The sequence below is a fragment of the Syngnathus scovelli genome, chromosome 8, assembly GCF_024217435.2.
Source record: "Syngnathus scovelli strain Florida chromosome 8, RoL_Ssco_1.2, whole genome shotgun sequence".
Classification (NCBI taxonomy): domain Eukaryota; kingdom Metazoa; phylum Chordata; class Actinopteri; order Syngnathiformes; family Syngnathidae; genus Syngnathus; species Syngnathus scovelli.
Window position 1 is genome coordinate 8,711,916 of NC_090854.1, and position 20,423 is coordinate 8,732,338.

At 42.0% G+C, this 20,423-nt stretch overlaps 3 protein-coding genes and 2 long non-coding RNA genes across 14 annotated transcripts in view; 4 read left to right on the top strand and 1 right to left on the bottom strand.

The window, feature by feature from the left end:
* Window positions 1-155, top strand: part of myo3b (myosin IIIB) — a 45,199-nt gene extending 45,044 nt beyond the window's left edge. For all 7 annotated transcript variants that reach the window (XM_068651546.1, XM_049727458.2, XM_049727457.2 and 4 more), the window contains one exon: window positions 26-155. The gene's annotated coding sequence lies outside the window, so the exon portion shown is untranslated. The remainder of the gene's footprint in view (window positions 1-25) is intronic.
* Window positions 156-1,863: 1,708 nt separating this feature from the next.
* Window positions 1,864-4,495, top strand: sp5a (Sp5 transcription factor a). Its single transcript, XM_049727542.2, has 2 exons — window positions 1,864-2,289; window positions 3,102-4,495. Exons 1-2 carry the CDS (start codon window positions 2,239-2,241, stop codon window positions 4,161-4,163), a joined length of 1,113 nt encoding a protein of 370 aa, XP_049583499.1. The 5' UTR covers window positions 1,864-2,238; the 3' UTR covers window positions 4,164-4,495.
* Window positions 4,496-8,907: 4,412 nt separating this feature from the next.
* Window positions 8,908-16,962, top strand: LOC125973381 (glutamate decarboxylase 1). 2 transcript variants are annotated; one of them, XM_049727508.2, is made up of 17 exons: window positions 8,908-9,265; window positions 9,592-9,853; window positions 10,787-10,849; window positions 11,465-11,623; window positions 12,023-12,265; window positions 12,340-12,430; window positions 12,694-12,806; window positions 12,930-13,045; window positions 13,126-13,205; window positions 13,508-13,562; window positions 14,358-14,474; window positions 14,537-14,601; window positions 14,665-14,743; window positions 14,835-14,984; window positions 15,058-15,165; window positions 15,394-15,483; window positions 15,663-16,962. In XM_049727508.2, the coding sequence occupies exons 2-17, from the start codon at window positions 9,778-9,780 to the stop codon at window positions 15,834-15,836; spliced, it is 1,779 nt and encodes a 592-aa protein (XP_049583465.1). In that variant the 5' UTR covers window positions 8,908-9,265; window positions 9,592-9,777; the 3' UTR covers window positions 15,837-16,962. The 2 variants fall into 2 exon arrangements, with proteins under 2 accessions (XP_049583465.1, XP_049583464.1); XM_049727507.2 differs by having other exon boundaries at window positions 9,620-9,853.
* LOC125973425 (uncharacterized) lies at window positions 10,718-14,668 on the bottom strand. 3 transcript variants are annotated; one of them, XR_007483137.2, is made up of 6 exons: window positions 14,517-14,668; window positions 14,335-14,440; window positions 14,159-14,258; window positions 12,307-12,408; window positions 12,032-12,243; window positions 10,718-11,617 (listed from the first exon to the last, which is right to left on the bottom strand). It is a non-coding gene; the product is annotated as an uncharacterized lncRNA (long non-coding RNA). The 3 variants fall into 3 exon arrangements; XR_007483138.2 differs by having other exon boundaries at window positions 10,718-12,230; XR_007483136.2 differs by having other exon boundaries at window positions 10,718-12,243.
* Window positions 16,963-18,542: 1,580 nt separating the features above from the next.
* On the top strand, window positions 18,543-20,417 carry LOC125973431 (uncharacterized). The gene is made up of 2 exons (XR_007483145.2): window positions 18,543-18,713; window positions 20,186-20,417. It is a non-coding gene; the product is annotated as an uncharacterized lncRNA (long non-coding RNA).
* The last annotated feature ends 6 nt before the right edge of the window (window positions 20,418-20,423 follow it).

The window sequence follows — 20,423 nt, forward strand, 5'->3', positions numbered from 1 at the left end:
TTTTTTCCCCCTCTGTCCTCTGCAGATTGCCTTCTACGCCAGCAAAGTCAACCTGAAACCAAAAAGCGTCAACAAACTACATCTCATTCACATTTGTATTTATTTATGACAAAATGATGTTTTATATGACACAAATAAATGTGGTTTTATTGTGATTTGGTTGTTAATGTTTTTCTCAATTTTGGAAAAAAAAAAAACTAAACGATACCTTCGGAAGTTGCCACCTGCTGTTTCTTAGATGAGATTTGTGCAATTGAAGACTACACAACTAATCTGTCTTGAGGGCAACACAGTTTTGCCATTATTTGTGCCTTTTATGTTCAAAACTAGTGGCAAAGAGGTTCCACCTGTTGAATATTATGGAAAAAAAATACCTGGAATACTTCAGACAGGGTTGAATCTACTCAGACTTAACTTGACTCCCTGGTATGCTTTTTATTATGCAGCAGGAAAACTTTGAGTCAAGCCAACAACTACTGATGTGACCCAGTGTCAAACTCCAAGCGTGGCCATAAGACGGTAAAGGTTTTCCGCAAGTCGATTACCTCGGGGACAGGACATTGTGTCGAGCACACGCTCTGGGAAATTCTCCCAAACGATTTCAAAGCGCCGCCTGGCCGTTGGGATGCCATTGAAATGCATGAAAATGGAAGAAGTTGACTTTAGCAGCTCAAAAGAAGAGATTGATTATTTGACAAAGCTGCAACAGCAGTCAACGCACTTAACATACATGATCCAAATATCGTTTTCGTAGCGGAGAGGCTGACATATAGGGAAAATTAGCAATTTGATGTAACCAGTAACCGTGATGCTTGTAGTTCATAGAAAAGTCAGTAGTCACCCCATTTTTGAAAATTTGGCAAATTTCGCCTCGTCACTTTGCCTCCACTTCTTGTAAACAAGCTTAATCTAATTTTCATATCACTCCGCAACTACGCAACTATGCCGTTCATGTCGTTGTAGCTTACATGGCTTGAGCCCAGCAGGGCCACCCCCCCCAATCCCACTCCCCCTCATGACTGTGTGCAGAAAGCCGTGGGAGAGGACTAAGAACATTAATCCCATCAAAGGAACACATCTAATTCAAAAATCTGCCTCTCCAAACTGGGTTGAGAGTACAGTGATTGTTTCGGCTGGAGGAAGCCTGATAACCGTCACGCAGCTGCTATTCGGAACTATGCAAGTTTCAGAAAGAGTACTTTTCACTTCATAAAACTACGAGAGTGAAAAAGAATGCTTTAAAACAAATTGTAGCGCTTTTGGTGCTGCTTAATCACTTAATTAAACAGTGACAAGTTGAAAAATATCTCTTACAACAAGACTATTTGCATTTTTAGCATTAATTACGAAATTAGTATGTTTGCCCTCTAGTGGACGAGTATTTAATTGTTCTGTATGTCACTATACGGGGCTGGCATAGAAAGACATAATTTGAAAAGATTATTTTTAGACCAATTAAGTGAAACTGAGATTTGTGCCAAAGGAATGAGCGAATGACTCTGATCTTAAAAATGATAAAAACATACGATTGAAACAAGTGAAGTGTAAATCAGCAAACTAGAACAGAGACGCCGATGCTGAAGAGATGAAAAATTTGAGTCACTTGATGTATCATCCCCCATCGAGTTCTCTGAGATCTCCCGAGATAACAATGTCACATTGTGGCTCGGAGTTCTACTACAAATCCTTAATTACAAAAAGCAGATCAGATGACTCGGGCGGCCCAACGGTGGGCTCTCCGGGCGACATGTGGGGGGGCTTTGATGGGGGGGGGGAATCCAATTATTTGTCTATATACATTTCCCACATAGTGATTACTTCATTAATTGTCCCGCCTTTATCTCCTCCCTCCCCCGCCTCCCCTCGCTAATAATCAGCTCCTTTATCCCGCACCACAAACACACCATAGTAGCTTTGTGGATTCAAAGGATTTGCTTGCTTCTCTCAGAGAGCTGCCATTCTTTGATGATTGGACAGCAGCAAACTTCAAAGTCTGCCATCTTATTTGTGAGTGGCTGGCAGCCCACCAAAGTGCTTATCACGTTCTCTCAAGTGATCCACCGCCGCCGCGTCAGATAGTGCAAGAAGATCCGCCGGAGAGGAAGGAATCGCATCGGGGGCTCGCTCCAAACTGACTTTTTTGTCTCTTTCGACACCGATGCGCACACCTTTTTGAATTTAAAGACACTTTGGAGGCGCGTTTGAATTGCGCGTTTGTTGTCCAGGCGGAGGAGGACCATGGCAGCAGTGGCTGTTCTGCGGAACGAGACGCTTCAAGCTTTTCTGCAGGTTCGTTTTGGTCCAACTTTGGGGCACCTTTTATAGTAGAAAATAAGTTATTCGTTTTTTATTTTACTTTAATGGGAGCTGAGAGTTGATCTGAAGTCAAGTCAAAACTTTCTGGAGAACAAACAAATAATCTGCTCTGGCAGGATAGTTCATTCGGGTACACCTGTCCAGAGCGTCCTGTTAAAATTTCGACCTGTTTAACAATATTTTTGTAACCTATACAGTGTTTTCAAACGACTCTTAGAGTTGAAAATAATCTAAAATGTTAGTTTTCTTTTGTAGTGGTGTACAATCTGCGATACATCTCCCAGAGGTATTTCTTATACTTTTATAGTAATATAAATTCTGCTTTATAAGATGCGTTCTAATCCATATTGCTGTTATTTATTTTTCAATGTACATCTCAAAGAAAGTTGTTCTACTACTTTAGATACGGTTTGAAAGTTAAAGTTGCTATGATGACAATATGCGCTGTTTTAGTGATGTCGAATTAAACTACATTTCCAAGAGAATAGTTTTTAATACATTGGTTCCCTAATAAACCGAAACTAATAAATCGTATTAAAAAAGCCTTGCTTACTAATATACGTGGAGTGGTTTCGGAAACTTTTTCCGCTAATGAGATCGACAACCCAATATAAATTAATTTCGCAAGTTTGCATTCAGTTGTACTATAGCTTCTTGTTAAAATTTTTATGACCTCGTTCAGTTTATGAAGCAAACAAATCACAACAGATAGTGGTGTATCTATTGAAGTGACCATGTCAAGTTTCCCCTCCCACTGAAAAGTGTCTCTCTCGCCCGCATTCTAGGACCGCACCCCCAACTCTTCCCCGGAGAATTGCAAGCACTCCCCGCTGGCTCTCCTGGCTGCCACCTGTAACCGCATCGGACATCATCATCATCACCATCACCACCACCCGCCGGGCTCCAGCCCGCCCGATTTCCTCCAGGTCCCTTACGACCCCACCACGCTGGGCTCCCCCTCGCGCTTGTTCCACCCGTGGACTAACGAGACCAGCCCACCTGGCAACTCCACATTTGGACTATCCTCAAAGCCCCAGCCGTTGGGCTCCTTTGGCTCCCCGCACGAGTTGCCCCTGACCCCGCCTGCGGACCCCGGTTACCCGTATGATTTCTCGCCGGTAAAGATGCTGCCGTGCTCCATGCAGTCCCCCTGCCCGCCCACTTACGTGCCAGCGGTGAGCTACGCAGCGCCCGCCCCCATCCCGCCCGCCATGCCCACCTTTGTCGCGGGCCACGCGGGCCAGAGACAGCTGTCCCCTAACCCGACCGAGGACATCCCTTGGTGGAGCCTGCAGCAGAGCAACCACGTGGCCCACCCGCACCGCTTCCAACTGCAGCGCGGCCTGGTGCTGCATGGCCACACGGCCGACTTTGCCCAGTACCAAACGCAAATCGCCGCCCTCCTGCACACCAAGTCGCCCCTGACTACCGCACGCCGCTGCCGGAGGTGCCGCTGCCCCAACTGCCAGTCGGCGTCCGCTTCCGGCGGGGGCGATGAGCCGGGCAAGAAGAAGCAGCACGTGTGCCACATCCCGGGCTGCGGCAAGGTGTACGGCAAGACGTCGCACTTGAAGGCGCACCTGAGGTGGCACTCGGGCGAGCGGCCCTTCGTGTGCAACTGGCTCTTCTGCGGCAAGAGCTTCACGCGCTCCGACGAGCTGCAGAGACACTTGAGGACTCACACCGGAGAGAAGCGCTTTGTGTGCCCGGACTGCTGCAAAAGGTTTATGCGGAGCGACCACCTGGCCAAGCACGTCAAGACGCACCAGAACAAGAGGAGCAAGTGCGTTGACAAGGCGGCGGTGGAGCACGTCAAGAGGGAGGACTCGAGGAATCATTTTCTGTGACCCTCATGTTCAAAACACTTCCAAAAAAAAGTCATTAGTGCAATACGTTTTGGGGGTGAGCTTTTTTTCTCCATCACAACAACATTTCTGGCTGTGTTAATGACCACAAAGAGGTTTGAAATTGCTGCAGCATGTCTTTGAGAGTTTATGGTCTTCAATCGAAGACCCCCCCCCCATTTTGTAAATATTATTTAATAGCTTTTGTTGAATAAAAGTGTCAAGTTTTTTGCTCCATGGGGAGGTGTTTTTAAGCATGCTCTTGAGAAAGTTTGCTATTGTTGAGATGACCCAAATAAAATGTGAGAATAAAGAATATATAACATTTTGCCATATGTCTGTAGAATTCATTAACCTCACCGTTATATGTTAAATGGGGCTGATTACAACCCATTTTTATGTACAAAACAACCCTAAAAAATGAGCTTTTTTTTTTGTGCCAAACAACCTGGGTCTGTCCAATTTTTGCGTTTAGGCAGGTTTCTCTGTTTAACTACACCATTGGACAACTTAGAGCACCGTTTAGAACAAAAAAAAAAGTTTTGTTTGTGTGCCTTAAAGTTCCTGCTGTTCAAATATCATACCACAAATTGACCGTAAAAATATTGTGCCTCGACAAAAATAATCGGATGTGTTGCTTGCTTATTACACTCGGAGGTGTTCCTAATATTTTGTTTGTCACAGTTAGCTACAAGGGGGAAAGACAGCATTCATCTTTAAAAGTCATCCAAGGTAAATGTGTGAATACTTGACATTTACATTTTTTTGTGTGTGTGTGTGTGATGTGATGCTAAAGACTGTTTTAGATTTCGGCACCCTTAGCCAAAATGTTAGCTCCATAGATATGACGTCTTTTAAGCATGACAATGGTCCTTCTCATTTGATGTTTAAAAATCAGGTGCCTGAGCATTGAATTTCAATCTCCATTGAGCAAATGCAATGTCAGCCTTCTTCAGTGCATGCCAGGGTACCCTCTCTCTTGTTCTCCTTGTCTTGTATCCTATCAATGGAAGAAAAAAAAAGTTAGCCTGAAAGAAAACCTTGTGCAAACTATCTATTCCCCTGCTTCAACAGCGCCCCCCTCTGCAAGTGGTCGCAATAACTCATGGCAACGAGTTGGTCAAACTGTTGCTTGACTTAAATTTCTAAAAAATGGTTGCGCAAGTACAGTTCAGTTGTATTTAACTTTTAAGTATAATTCATTTAATATTTTAAGAAGAGTTTATTTAACCGGGTATATAAAAAAATCTCGTGATTAAAAATCTAAACACTGCTACTGTAATTTAATGTTGCACAATGTATTTACATTTTACATATTTACATTTCACCCACTGTCAGTAGCTGTCATTCCAAAGCATTTAATTTAATTTCTTATATTGTCTTCTTGTGTTCAAGCATGTGGCCTCTTGAAAAGAAAGAGACAGCACGAAAGTTGGCCCACAGAGAAAAGCACAGTGGCGTCTCTCATCTCTGCACTGGAAGGAAAATGGCAGGAATTGCCCCGAGGTCAACACATCAGTGACTGACAGCCCTTGACTGGAGCCTCGAGCGGGAACCTCAAACAAAACTTCAAACCCCGAAAAAAAGCAGTCAAAGCAGAGTGGACTTTTATTTCAAGAATCATTTTGGTAAGGCTCACTTAGGTTGTGAAAATTCTCACTTCACTATGACAAGTAGCTGGGAAACAAAAGTCTGCACACCCCAGACTTTGACTTCAGTGTAGCAAATTTAAAACTTTTTTTAAAATAATAATATGAAGTTGTTTTGTAGCTAATTTGGAGATGGTTAGACAAAAACACAAGTAAATATGCTAGTTATGTTTTTTTTTTTTTTACTTCACACAACGCTGTATTTAGTCATATCCTTGTGGAAAAAAAAACACCCCACGTCAATATTATCAGGCAGTACAGTGACGCCTAAAAAAAAAGAGGGGGTTGGGTGGCAGGGTCTACAAAGGAAAACCTCCCTTCCAACTGTAACATTTTTATCCAAATATTCTGATCCTATTATGAAGTGCGGCCTATGGATGGATATGTTGAATGGCAGCAGACTCGCCCCGCTAAGAAGGGCTTTTGTTTGCCTCTGATTTCATCTCATTGTCCAATCAAAGCGGCATTCTCCGTCACTGTGGGGGGCCATAATTCCTGACTCCTCCTATGGTGCGGCTTTAAGTGGATTTTGCCAAACTTAACGAAAGATCTTAAGAGCAGAGATTTTCTCCCATAAGTTCTGAGGAGCACCGTTTTCTTTTTTAATCAGTCATCACAAACTCCATTTGCATAAAATCATAGCAGATTAATTCCACTCTCCTCTTGGCTTTTTCTGTGGTCCTAGCAAGGTGACCCTTGGTCAGTTCAGAAATCAAATTATGTCCTTTATAGTTTTATAAGGGTGGATATTAAAAGTCTACACACCCACAACCATTTAAAGTGCTTTTGAAAAACTCACCTGTTTGCTGTTTGCGAAGCAATTCTATATGAATGTGGCGCCCTCTTGTGGCATCTTGTTGCCAAGTCACTATGTTGAAGTGATTTGAATAGCGGAAGTCTACCGTAATGCATTCTTTGACTTATCAAGGTACAATTCGAGGTTTTCTTTCAGGTCGACTTCAGTTGGTTATTAAATTTATTCAATTAAATTAAATTCAATTCAATTCAATGCAACGGGTCAATGTGAACAACGCAACAGTGAAGTTGGTTAAATGCATTGCTCACTCATTGAGAGACCAACAAATGTGGTTTTTACTCTAAAAGATCCCAAAATGAAGTCTTTGTAAAACAAATAACAGAGTTTAAAAGAAATGCAATCTCAAATGATGATGCAATCCAAATAATGACGTCAATAATCAAAATGTTGCTGACAACAATGCTGCTGCTCAAAATGATGATGAAAAGGGTAAACAGTAAATATTTGTGATAGAACTGTTCTTGAGTCCATGACAAGAAGATATTTTCCCAATGATTAAAGGACATTTTGTTAACATGTGCCAACTGTCAAGCAAGAGAAGCCACTTTAGATCAGGTTCAACTGCTTGCATAAAAACAAAGACTGAGAAAGCTTGCCAAATTATTCCTCGAATTATAATCAGCCATTTTGAGGGATTTACAATGTTAGGAGAAAATTAAAGGATTTTGATTCTGTATATTTTAATTGTCTTTTAAGGGAGGAATGAGTATTTCAACCGTGAAAATTGTCTAATTGGATTCTAACTTCGACGCGTCACACACACAACAGTGAATTTCATGCCGGCCGGCTCTGACTTAAAACCCTGAGTGAAGGTTGGTGTAAAAAGGGGGTCAGCAGAGTCACTCTCACGCTGAGCGCCGTCTTTCATACATCAACACGCAATGATTAAAGTCGAATGAATGAATACGTGACACTTTCCTCACAACTGATTAACATCTGCATTGAATAAATAAGTATGTTTAAACGGCGATGGGCGCTTGCCAGCTTTATCTTTGTCACCCTCCAGCCGAACCTTAAACCTCCTTAAGGTGCATTCACGAGTGTCACTGGTGCTTGATGACATGATCATATGAGGTAGGACAAATGACAGTCAAGTGGGCTCATAGTGTCTGCTGATTTTCTCCCTCATGCTCCATTTGGATTGTTCGCCATCTTGCGGACATTTTTATGCAGCTCCCGAAAGACAAAAATGGCCTCAACCTCGCTTTTACTTTAACTTAAATTATATTTTATTTTATATATTTTTTATATTTATAGTTGTGTGTTTGTGGGTATTTTTGTGAGAGGTGGGTGATATTGAACCTATCGCCCAATCCACGCTCTCACTCGTGTTTTATCGTCTTTGGGTCAAGGTTCTGTGCAAGTTGTTCCATACCAAACGTCTCCAACTTGCTTTTACAGACCTTGCTTGGTGCACCAGGGCACAATAAAAGGCCTTCCAGAAACTTTTGCCATAAATTTGGACGCATGCAATGGTCTGAGGCTGCACTGCGACTGAGCACGTCACAGTCCAGAGGTCCCAGATTAGAATCTTGGGCCCTACTGGGTGGAGTTAAGGTGTTCTCTGGGGTACTCTGCCTTCCTCCCATATCCCTAAAACATTTTAAGACTATCAAAGACCGCAAATCTTCCCGGAGAAAACATGAACGTCAAGGCGCCTTAAAGAGAATTATTGCCTGTTTCACCGCGTCAGTGTGGAGCTGTTCAGTGCTGAAAACACAACACGCGTCATTGGAGTGCTCGCAAGACTTTTCCGCTTCTCTTACACATGCATGACAGCGATTCAGGGTGGTGGTGGATTGATGGATAAATAGATGAATGGTTGAAATGACCCCTTAAGTGCAGTTTGATTAGTTATGCACATCAGTGCGTTGTGAGGGAGGATTATTCGATTATTTTTAATTGTTCCGAATGTTATTTATTTACTATAAATAGGTAATCTTTGTGCGATCTGCTTTGCCATTGACGTATAGCAGAAATGTTCATTCACAAGGAGAAACGAGATCCAGAAATTAAGCATTGCACTGGTTGAGGATTTCTGGTTGCTTACTGCCATCTAGCGGTTAGTATAAGAGTGACACGCGACAATATATGGAATAAGACTGAAGAACCACGTCCAAAAATGAGAGAAGCAATGATGACGTCATAGAAAATGTTATAGTTCCTGGAAAATTAATGGCTGTTGACAGTATAAGAGGAGGTGGGAGGGGGACGAAAGGGTAAACGATTGAAGGATTGATTGGCTATGGCTTTTTTTTTCTTTCTTTTTTTTTTATAAATCCTCCTCCTCAATCACACCGACACACACCCTCCTCTCTTCTCCCCTCTCACTTAATGTGTTTCTCCACTAGCATCAAACTTGAGGTCCGTGACGAGGACTCTGAGAAGAGCATCACTACCTCCCTAAAAAACAAAAAGTCTCACTGAGCTCACAAAGACAGAGAGAGAGAGAGACGCGCGCGCGCGCAGAGCAAGGAAGCAGTGGAGACAAACGCACGACAATGGTTGGGATGACTCCTCATTCGTGCGCTTAAATGTCAACTCCAGCTAGGACAAGGTCACCTTGCGTGGCATCGCACGAGTGGAGCAGTGGAGCAGCTCAAGTCGAGTTTGGACTACACCTGCTCGTCAAATCTACGGTAAGCGCACACACAAATTCAGGGAAATGCACTTTATTATTTGTGGAGCTCGCTGTAACAGGTGGTGTCAACTAACTCCCTTTAAAATTGATTTGCAAACAATTTGAGCACAGTTTGTAATAATTGATACGGACCACTTAAGTATTTTTTTATATATACAGGATGCATGTTGATTTTTTTTATACTATAAAATATTGGCCCAATTGTGTTTTAATCAAACATAAAACGATTTTATTCGTGCGTTTGCTGCATGCACGTAATGCAACTTGAACGGGTGTGATTTGAAAAATCATTTCTTGAATCCACTGATTGTTTCATTAAAGCAGCTCATGGATTTTTTTCTCTCCCGACCAGTGAGTCGTTCCTCGCTTCTTGGATAGCCACCCCCCTCCAAAAAAAGGAGTTTTTTTTTTTAAAGCGAGGAAGAAGACGAGGATATTCTTTTTCTGTTTTTTGGGAAGTGGGAGAGGCGGAGAAGCTGAGGACTTTGGCTCGGAGTCTGCACTGGATTGATGGCGTCTGCACCGTCCTCCTCCTCAGATGGCGATCCGGATCCCAACGCGACAAATTTACGGCCACCGGGCTCAAGTAGGTGCACGGCAGATAAAATGCCATTTCACGCGTGTTATTTAGGCCTATTTCTTGGGTCATTAATCATTTCCATTCAAGGGGGATAGGAAAATGGGGTGGGTGTGTGGGGGTTCTTTTTTTTTTTTTTTTTTTTTTTGCTGCATTACGGGGGGCGTCATTATTATTAGTAGTAGTAGTAATAGTAGTTTTTGTTGTTGTTGCCAATGTGTATATACTGTCTACCTCTGTTGTATAAGCGTCCATATGGAGGCACACACGTAAAGAGACCCTAAAGTGTCAATTAATTGCGCCATATTAAATTGGCCTTAATGCAACACTTGAACATTTACAGCCCGAGGAAATATTTCCAAGAACAATACAAGACTATAGTGGCATGTTGCTGCTTCAAAAAAAACAACAACTGTGTGTGTTGTCGTTTAAATATGTAAAAATAAATGCATAAAATTGTGGTGTGCTTTAAATGTAAGATAAAACTGCTTGTAAAAATACTGGTGTCATATAAACAGCTAAGCACAGGCCAATGATTTGTCTAATGATCCAAAGCAGAGGGTTAAAATGTTGCTCGCACCTCACCCACGAGCCCAGCCACCCCCACCACACAATTGCTTTTTTTTTTTTTTTTTTGAAGCATTTATTTGTCTGATCCCCCTCTTACCAACCCAAAGTGCCCCCTCCTCTCCACGTTGGTGTCTGGGAACCCACGATAAGGCACGGCTGTTGTCTTGCATCTTTTTTTTTTTTTTTTTTACTTGGTGCCATTTTTCAAGCTGAGGGATAATTAATTTAAAGTTAAATTGGGTCATGAAAGGTTTAAGCGTGGTGGGCCCAATTGGATAACATCGAAATGCTGAATTGATCATATGCAGTGACTCTTTATCTTTATTTTGTGTATTTATTCCGCATATTTATAACAATTTTCTATATATTTAGGCTATGACGCCTGGTGTGGAGTTGCTCATGGGTGTACAAGAAAACTGGGAATGAAGATTTGTGGTAAGCCTGCAAAAATATATTCTATTCTTTTTGGACTAAATATAAAACAAACAAAAATATTCGCAACAAAGGATTAATTTCTATTTCCCCTCTTGCTGATGAAATAAAAGAAAGGAATTAGCGATGGGTTTTACAATGTGCTCCCCGAGACTCTGACGCAGGCTGACACATCCCATAATAGTGACTGTCACGCACCGGTGGGCTGCACACTTTTTGACCGACACGTTCCGCTGCTTTCATCAGGACCGTTTAATTAGCCGGCAGTCTTTATCTGCATCATAAAAGAGTCCAATGAGAAAAAAAAGCCCATCAATAGATCTGTAATAAACACATCTCCAAAGGAGCTGCGCGGTATTGAGATTGTAATTTTCTGATTTATGAACATCTTTTTGTGGCTAATCTGGGATCTGCTACGTGCTCACTCAAATGAAACACTTTAGTACGAATTTACAGCAGCGGGTTGTTTTGCTGCTGACGTCATCATTTTGCCCCACTCCACCCCGCCCCCCGCCCATAATAGGGGGCCTCCTCTAAAGGGCCCTGAAAGAAGGAGACTAGTTGAAAAAAAAAGTTGAAGTGATCTCAGTCTTTTAAGCATTCTGCGGATTGTGCTAGGTTTCCTGCAGAAGAATAACAACGTGGAGGACAGGAGCAGGTTCGTGGGCTCGTTCAAGGAGCGCGCGGCCAGGAGTCTTATGCTCACGTGCGACAACAGCGGCGGGAGCGCGCGCTTCACACGCACGGAGATGGACTTCTCCAACCTGTTTGCTAGAGGTAGGTGGTGAAAGTCATGTTTTAGAAAATATATATACTGTCTATGATATACAATACACATTTTGATGACTTTGCATAATGAAAAAAAAAAACGTTAAGTAGGAGGTGGTAGGACCTCATGATATTAAAACAATATGTTCCCAACTTCCCATAGCTATACTAATCTTGTGCCACATTGCAGTAAGGTGGGTGTACACGCTTGTGCAACCACATTATTTTAGTTTGTTTTATTTTTCATCACCTAAGGGTTAATGTTGCATCATATTTTAATACTATGCTGCAGGAATTAAACCAACATAAAATTTAACACCTATCGGCGTATTTAGATGGCTTTTTTTTTTTTTTTTATTCTGCAAGACAAAGGAGCTACCATGCTAAACCACTGAATCTTTTTTGCAGAGTTGTTACCTGCCAAAAATGGAGAGGAGCCCACAATGCAGTTCTTGCTGGAGGTGGTGGAAATCCTCACCACCTACATCCGCAAAACCTTCGACAGATCCACCAAGGTCCTGGACTTCCACCACCCGCACCAGCTGTTGGAGGGGATGGAGGGCTTCAACTTGGAGCTCTCGGACCAGCCCGAGTCCCTGGAGCAGATCCTGGTGGACTGTCGGGACACTCTAAAGTATGGCGTGAGGACAGGTGAGGCCCCCGCGGAGCTCAATCGTTAGCGTAGCATTTACCCTAATGGTGTCTTTTGATTGGTCAATGTGCAGGTCATCCCAGATTCTTCAATCAACTCTCCACTGGGTTGGATATTGTCGGCTTGGCAGGAGAGTGGCTCACTTCGACGGCCAACACCAACATGTAAGCGTCAAACGGAAATCAATTTCTCCCAGTCAATTGAATGGTAATGCCATTAATCCGTTCCAACCTCTGCCCCAAAAATGGTAACATGTCTTCAAAAATAGTGTTCTTTACTATATGGCATGGATTTCATACTAGAGTTAGGGTTTCAAAATAGGGTTTAAAGCTAGGGTTAGGGTTTCAAAGTAGGGTTTAAAGCTTTGGAAATGACATCCAAAGTCTAATTCGACATATTTGATATTTTTGTATTTTCTGCGTCACAGGTTCACCTATGAAATCGCGCCCGTCTTCGTACTGATGGAGCAGTTAACATTGAAAAAAATGCGAGAATTCATCGGCTGGCCCGAGGGGGAGGGGGATGGGATCTTTTCTCCAGGTAAGAGTGCAAGCAGCGCCAACACTGGCAAGTGAGCCGATGCTCTGGCGTCACACTTGATTGAACAGCCAGTTGTTAGCCACATGTGGGATGTACTAGCGATGGCCATCTGCTTTCCTGCAGGAGGAGCCATCTCCAACATGTACGGCGTGATGATTGCACGCTATAAGTTCTTCCCTGAGGTGAAAAGTAAAGGCATGGCAGCTGCACCTCCACTGGTCCTCTTCACCTCTGAGCATGTTGGTTCCACACTATCCGGACAGAATTTTTGCGTGTCTTGTGTGTACATGAAATTCTGAGCAAACCTCTCTTCTGGCAGAGCCATTACTCAATCAAAAAGGCCAGCGCGGCTTTGGGATTTGGAACGGACAACTTGATTCTGCTCAGGACGGATGAGAGGTTGTTATTTTTCATTGTATGGAAATTGGAAGTCTGTGACAGAGCAGCAGCGTTAAAAGTTTTGCATTTTTCATTCTTGCTCATTTTAATTTAATTTGACTCCTGGTTTTTAAATTCAGTTTTAATCTTTTTTTAATTTATTTTTTATTTTTCGGAATCTTACTTTAGGTTTGATTGGTTAGTTGTTTATTGTATTTTTAATATTATTATTTTTTTCCCCCCAGTTTTGGTTATACTAATTTCTTTTTTTTTTTTTTTGTTAACCGCAATAAACATGCTGAGAACTGAATTTTCTTTTCCAGAGGAAGAGTCATTCCGGCTGATTTGGAAGCCAAAGTAATTGAAACCAAGCAAAAGGTGAAAAAAAAATCTTGAATATTTTCTAACTAACACTGCAGCAATATTGTAGGAACAAACGTTGCATTAGAAATGATGTGAAAAGTAAAACAAGGACCTGGTGAATGGCAAAAAAAAGTTGTATGTTTTATTACCACTAGTCTGCTTAGCTTAATGCTAACTAACAATGTAAAACACCATAGACGGCCTAAGAAATAGCATTGGTGTTGCTGTGTTCTAACTTTATAAGCAAGAGATATTCAAACAAATGGTGGCGCAACACATGTAGACAGACAATATACCAACATATATTCTTTATTTTCTCTACGTATTTGTAATCACTCATTAGCAAATAATTGAAACCCATTCCTGGAAAATGTTATCATCTATCTACGGTTGTAGCACCAAAACAAACAAAAAATGTAATTCTGTAGATGGATGAGTGGTTTGACTCTATTAAGTTCTGTGCGACTTTTGAGATGTACTCGCAGTATCGTTTGATCAAATCCCAAATTGATCTGTCTGCTGTATTTTTTCCTTAAAGCATTTTTATACACTTTGCTGTTAAGTTTTCCGGGGCAAGCGAGGTTATATTAATAATACTGCTGTCCACTCACATATGAGGCTCCTGTGGAGCAAAGTGCTGCAAGTCATTCTTCAAGGCAAAGTGATGTGAAGGCCGGAGGGGGCAGGCAAGCAATATTGCTCCAAGTATATCTGCAGAAAGCAGGAGTGCATGATTACAGAAACGCTCCATCCTGTCATTTTGATGTCAAGAAAAGAGCATCATTACCGCCATGTCGTTTCCCTTCCCAGGGCTTCGTCCCCATGTACGTGAACGCCACGGCCGGCACAACGGTCTATGGAGCCTTCGATCCCATCAGTGAAATTGCTGACATCTGTGAAAAATACAACATGTGGCTTCATGTGGACGTAAGGATGGAAGTGTAAATTTCATATTTGTGGCCTTCTCACCAGTACTAAAATGTGCGCAGGGTGCATGGGGAGGAGGTTTGCTGATGTCGAGGAAACACAGACACAAGCTGAACGGAGTCCACAGGTACACTTTATGGAAGTCGGAAAAAAATAAAAAGAAGTCATACACGTTCTATGATGTGTGCAGAGCCAACTCGGTAACCTGGAACCCTCACAAGATGATGGGCGTGCCTCTGCAGTGTTCCGCCATACTGGTCAGGGAAAAGGTGACGAGTTTGTTTTCCGCTTAGTACGTCCTTGGACCTTCGTTTTTTTAAAAAAAAATTTTTTTATGGTTGTCCCTTTTTGTGCCCGCAGGGTTTATTACAAGGCTGCAACTCCATGTGCGCTGGCTACCTCTTCCAGCCAGACAAGCAGTACGACGTAGCGTACGATACGGGAGACAAGGCCATTCAGTGCGGTCGCCATGTTGACATCTTCAAGTTCTGGCTCATGTGGAAGGCAAAGGTAACTCAAATCAACACACAAATAACCCGAATCAGTCACACAATAACAGTTTTTGTTTTTTCTTCCTTAAAAGGGCACGGTGGGATTTGAACAACATATCGACAGATGTCTGGAGCTGTCATCGTACCTTTACTACAAAATCAAAGACAGAGAAGGCTTTGAGATGGTTTTTAACACTGAGGTGAGATCAGTCCTTTAATGAATTTACGTTAAATCTACGCAAAAAATATCGGGTCCAAAATGACTTTCCCAAATCTAAATTCTGCTGGGTCAAATGAATGAAATGGTGTGGTCCCAATATTTTGCCGCTCTACTGTAGCAAAATGTTATTTCTTGCTCCAGCGTTTTCAGAGCTACTGTTGCGTGAGCGCATATGAGATTTTATTACAAATGGTCTTTCTCTTATCAGCCGCAGCACACCAACGTATGCTTCTGGTACCTTCCGCTGAGTCTCCGCGGAATGCCTGCTGGGAAAGAGAGACAAGAGAGGTTGCACAAGGTAACGACTCATTAATCTGCTTTAAAATTCATTTCTCAGATAAAGTCGAATGCCTCTCTAGGTCCTCCCAATTTGGAATCGAACCAACAAAACACTGACTGACCGAATCAGATAATTTTCTGATTTACAGTTCCCGACAGGCATTGTAACTATGTACCTATTTTTGATTTTCTCCAAAGGTGGCCCCAAAAATCAAGGCCATGATGATGGAGTCCGGCAGCACGATGGTGGGCTACCAGCCTCAAGGAGAGAAAGTCAACTTCTTCCGCATGGTCATCTCCAACACCGCTGCTACGAGGTCAGATATCGACTTCCTGGTGGAGGAAATTGAAAGACTCGGGCAGGATTTGTAAGAGCCCCGCGTGCGTTGCGAAATGTCATACACACTGGAGGACACATCATTAGGTACGCCTGCACAATATAAGAGCTGTGTCGGTTCTCATGACTCGGTGTACCTAATGTTGTGGCCTTCGATAGACAAGTTTGGAGCATTTGCTCTTATCTACTGATGAGTGACCATACACTAATAATGTCATGTACTCTATGCAGAATAGTTTAGAAGACTGGATGAACGTTAAAAATTATATATATATATATATATATATATATATATATATATATATATATATATATATATATATATATATATATATTGAAAAAAAAAGAGCACAACCTTCTAGCATTAACATGTAAATTATGCATATTACAGTCTATATGTATGTTGATGGACCACGTTGTTTATGTCTTGCTCAAGTCAATCATTCCCTTGGACATCACATTGGTGGTCATTTGAAAGTGTGAACAGTAACATGTATTTATTATGGCTGTCTTTTTAGATATTTTCTGTGTAGATTGTGTATAGTATTGTTACAAAATATGTGTTTTATGGTGACCAAACCTGATGTGAAAATCAACTATACTCTGTAACTTTATTTTAACTATAAGAATATACGGTAATTGTGAATATTTAATCGACAATTATTTTCCAAGTGTAAAATTGTTTTTTGTCATGTTTGTTGTTTTATAGTTCAATGTTTTTGGATGTCTTTTACGTGCGTTAGTGAACCAAAGATGGGTTGAGTTCTATTAACGAAAGTGTTCATCACCCTTATGGATAAAAACACATGTTTATAGACGAAAACTTTAACTGTGCAATAGCGATACATGTCGTGTTAACTGTGCAAAGTGGTTTTGTCGGAAGAAAAGCACAATGCTACAATGCTAACGACAACGATTGTTTCTACGTTCACGTGTTCGTCCGAGTGGCAACCACGATACGCAACATACTCTTGCCAAGGTCACTCTTTTTGTGTGGAAAACTTGACGAGTATTTATCATGATGAATTTAGCTTGCGCAGTTTGCTGTTGTACTAAGAAAAACTAAATAACATTCCGGAATCAGATGAAATGTCAATGTAGGCACTTTAACTTCTCATTTCTGTTGTAACTACAGTTCTAATAAAGATAAAGAGCTGTTGAGTGTGTGGGAACATGTCATATTACTTAAAAAAAACAAAGCTGCTGTAGCAAAATGGAGGCCCGCTAGCCAAATCGTCTTTTGCTAGCCTACTAAATTAGATTTTGCTAGCCTCCTAAATTAAATAATAGCAAACATTCTATAGTCCTTTAAGCCTATAACATATTTTCTGATGTCAAAGTATGTTCTAAACCTGGGGTGGGCAAACTTTTTGACTTGCGGGCCGAATTGGGTTCTAAATTTTGACCGGGGGGCCGAACCAGGAGCAGATGGATCTAGTGTTTGTGTGAAGTAATATAAATGACATGTAAAGGTCATTGCATAAAAGGTTTTTACTTTTAGTAGATACTAAAGCATGGATATTAAAAAAACTTTTTGAAAACAAATGCATTTATTAACAGCATCAAAACAAATTTCACCCAAAAACTACTATCAGTGATTCTTATTAAATACGACACTGTTATGATGAATAACATTCTCCATCACTTTAGCGATTCTTATTAAATACGACACTGTTATGATGAATAACATTTTCCATCACTTCAGCGCCTGCAGGTCAGATTTATGAAATATGTTTATCTAATGAGGCCAAAACACATCCAACGGCACACATTCTGAACAAATACATTATCTTGCGGAATCAGTGAAAGAATACATCTAAATAAAGTAATAAGAAATCAATAGTATTGTTGGTTTCGCTTTTTTGCCAGTGCATTATACTCTGGAGTAAAATTTGTTGTGGTAATTCTTAGGATAGAGCCGAGGTGTCGGTCCGTTAACCTAGACGGGCTTTGTTGACGTTCATGTGGCTGAACGTCTTCTCACACACGTAGGTCGAGCCAAATTGTCCACTCTTTTTTAACATTCGGCACTCAGTGTCCACCTTTCTTTTCTTCGGGCCACTCATTTTAATGGAAGGATTCCAGGGGAAGGTTTGTGGGTGGCATTAGCGTAAAACTGTATCTGAAAACTCAGCGCGCGAATTACGAGAATACTGACGTCACAGCCTACGATCGAAATTCGGCACTGATAGATGAAATAGAGCGCGGAGTGCGCCGCGTCCGAACTACTGAGTACGCGCACGCACTTGTGAGTGTGCACCGTGCTTTCTGACACGGCTCCCGGGAGTAAATGCGCGGGCGGGCGCTTCCCCATCTACTGGGGAAACATAGTAATTGCAGGGAAAATAACCCCCCCCCCCCAAAAAAAATTAATAATACAATTTATTCAGGGTTGGCGCGCCGGATTAAACGGCCCCGTGGGCCGGATGTGGCCCGCGGGCCGTAGTTTGCCCATATCTAATTCAAATTTACGTATGCTTTAGAACGTAAATTTGAATTAGCACCAAATGCATTCATCATTGTCACTAAAGGTAATAGAGTATCTCCAGAGGAGATATGCTCTTTTGCCCAATGATAGCACCACCTTGCTGATTTCTCAACAATTCCTTTCTTTCCTCCTAGTGTAGCCTCGTGAGTGAACGAGAGTGAACGAATCACGTCCTAAAGTGATTCGCTCTTTTTTGAGTTCATACGACTTCAACCAGTAGGTGTCGGTAACGCGCATTGAAGCTGGCGTCACCTCGCCGTAAAACAAAACGAAGAAGAAAATGACGGAACTTCCCGTTCACGAACGAGTCGTGAATTGCATTTCCCGTTCACCAACTGAACGGAGCTGTGAGTGAACGAGTCAGTGAGTGATTTGGATTTCCAGTTCGTCGCGAGAACGGATCAGTGAGGGAACGAGTCAATGGGTGAATTGCCTTCATTCCCGTGCATCAACAGTGAACAGATCAGTCAGTGAACGTGTTGCGTCTCCTGGCGTGAACTATTAAATCCGTAACTTTTCTGCATTTGGCCGCGTCCTCCTCCAACGCCTTTCTTTATTTGTCCATCTCCGCACCGCCTTTCATCTTCTTTTTACCACGTTCGAAGTCCATTAGTCTCACTTGGACTGCTCGCTAGCTACACAGCAGCCGGCCGGCATCTGACATACGTAACGCGCTCTGTGTGCTTGATACCGACTGTGGGGGCGGGTGTTAATGTATATAAACCAATCGTCTGGCCTGTCTATCTGATAGGCGCGCCGTCGCCCCTGTAGACCTAAAATAAAAAACAGAGACAGGCAGACACGGGCCAATTCTAGGCCGTTGGCCTGCGTCTCTCTGTATAATAACACCATCAACTACAATCCAACAAATACAAAATTAAAACATCGATGTCGGCATAACGTGTGTCGGCTGGCATAGCAGCAACGCTGTCTGTCACTCACTCGTGAATCTTTGCGAACGAACCTGAAAATGGCGATGTACCTAATAGAGTGTCCGAATGTCGTCACAGATCAAACAGCCAATCAGAAAGCAGGGGTGAGGGCGGGTGTGGCACTTTTCACTTTCACTTAAGCTTTTTCCCTTAATGAAAAAGTGGCCTGTTATTAGGTACACCTGAAAATGGCGGTGTACCTAATAGAGTGTCCGATGACGTCACAGATCAAACAGCCAATCAGGAGGGGGGGTGAGGGCGGGTGTGGCACTTTTAACTTTCACTTAAGCTTTTTCCCTAATGAAGTGGCCTGTGATTAGGTACACCTCATGGACACTCCAATAGGTACACTACACGAGGTGAAAATAAATAAATGTATAAATAAACAAGAAAGTGTAGCGAACGATTCGGGGAACGATTCTTTTGAACAAATCTTTTGAGTGAACCGATTCTAAAGATTCAGTTCACTCAAGAGAACTGAAATGCACATCACTATTTCCTCCTACTTTTAGGAGAACTATCATAAAATGCATTAGACGTTTTTTTTTTTTTTTTTGTTTTGAGGGGAGCCTATTTGGTGGCTCTGCCTGGCTGCATTTTATTTTTGAACACTGGAGCGTTAGATGGAGCGGTTGCTTGCGCGGCTCCTCTGCCGTCGTCCTCTCCTCCAGACAACGCTTTGTTTCACGCTTGAGCGGCGCGATCGTTACGAGCCTGCTGTCCCCAAATGCTTTGTGTACTTACATGCGGCATAATAAAACTCTTGCTATTGGTTTATGTATTAAAAATATGTAAAATACTCACTAAACCGTTTAGTCTTTGTTCCGTCATTTTCGGGTTTTGCACTTAATGTGGAGGAGTATATTAAATCTATTAAATTAATGATCTACAATCGTCAATTAATCGGTTTGCTCAAGCTGGTAAAATAAAAGGAAGATGCATTCTGCTTTGTCTTGTGTCTCAGGAGGGCCCTGCTGAACACCAGACCGTGAAACCGTGTATCTGCTCCTGCACCAGTCTGCCCGATTTTTATCAGCAGCAGCCCCGCAATCAACTCTCATTAAAGCAAAATGACTTGTTTATTTATATTTGGATTCCTGGTGTGTGTGTGTGTGTTTTTTTTTTTTACTAGCTGTCAACTTATGAGTTGCATTTGAACCACCTCCAAAGATTAAGAATGACAACTGCTTAATTTATGCTTT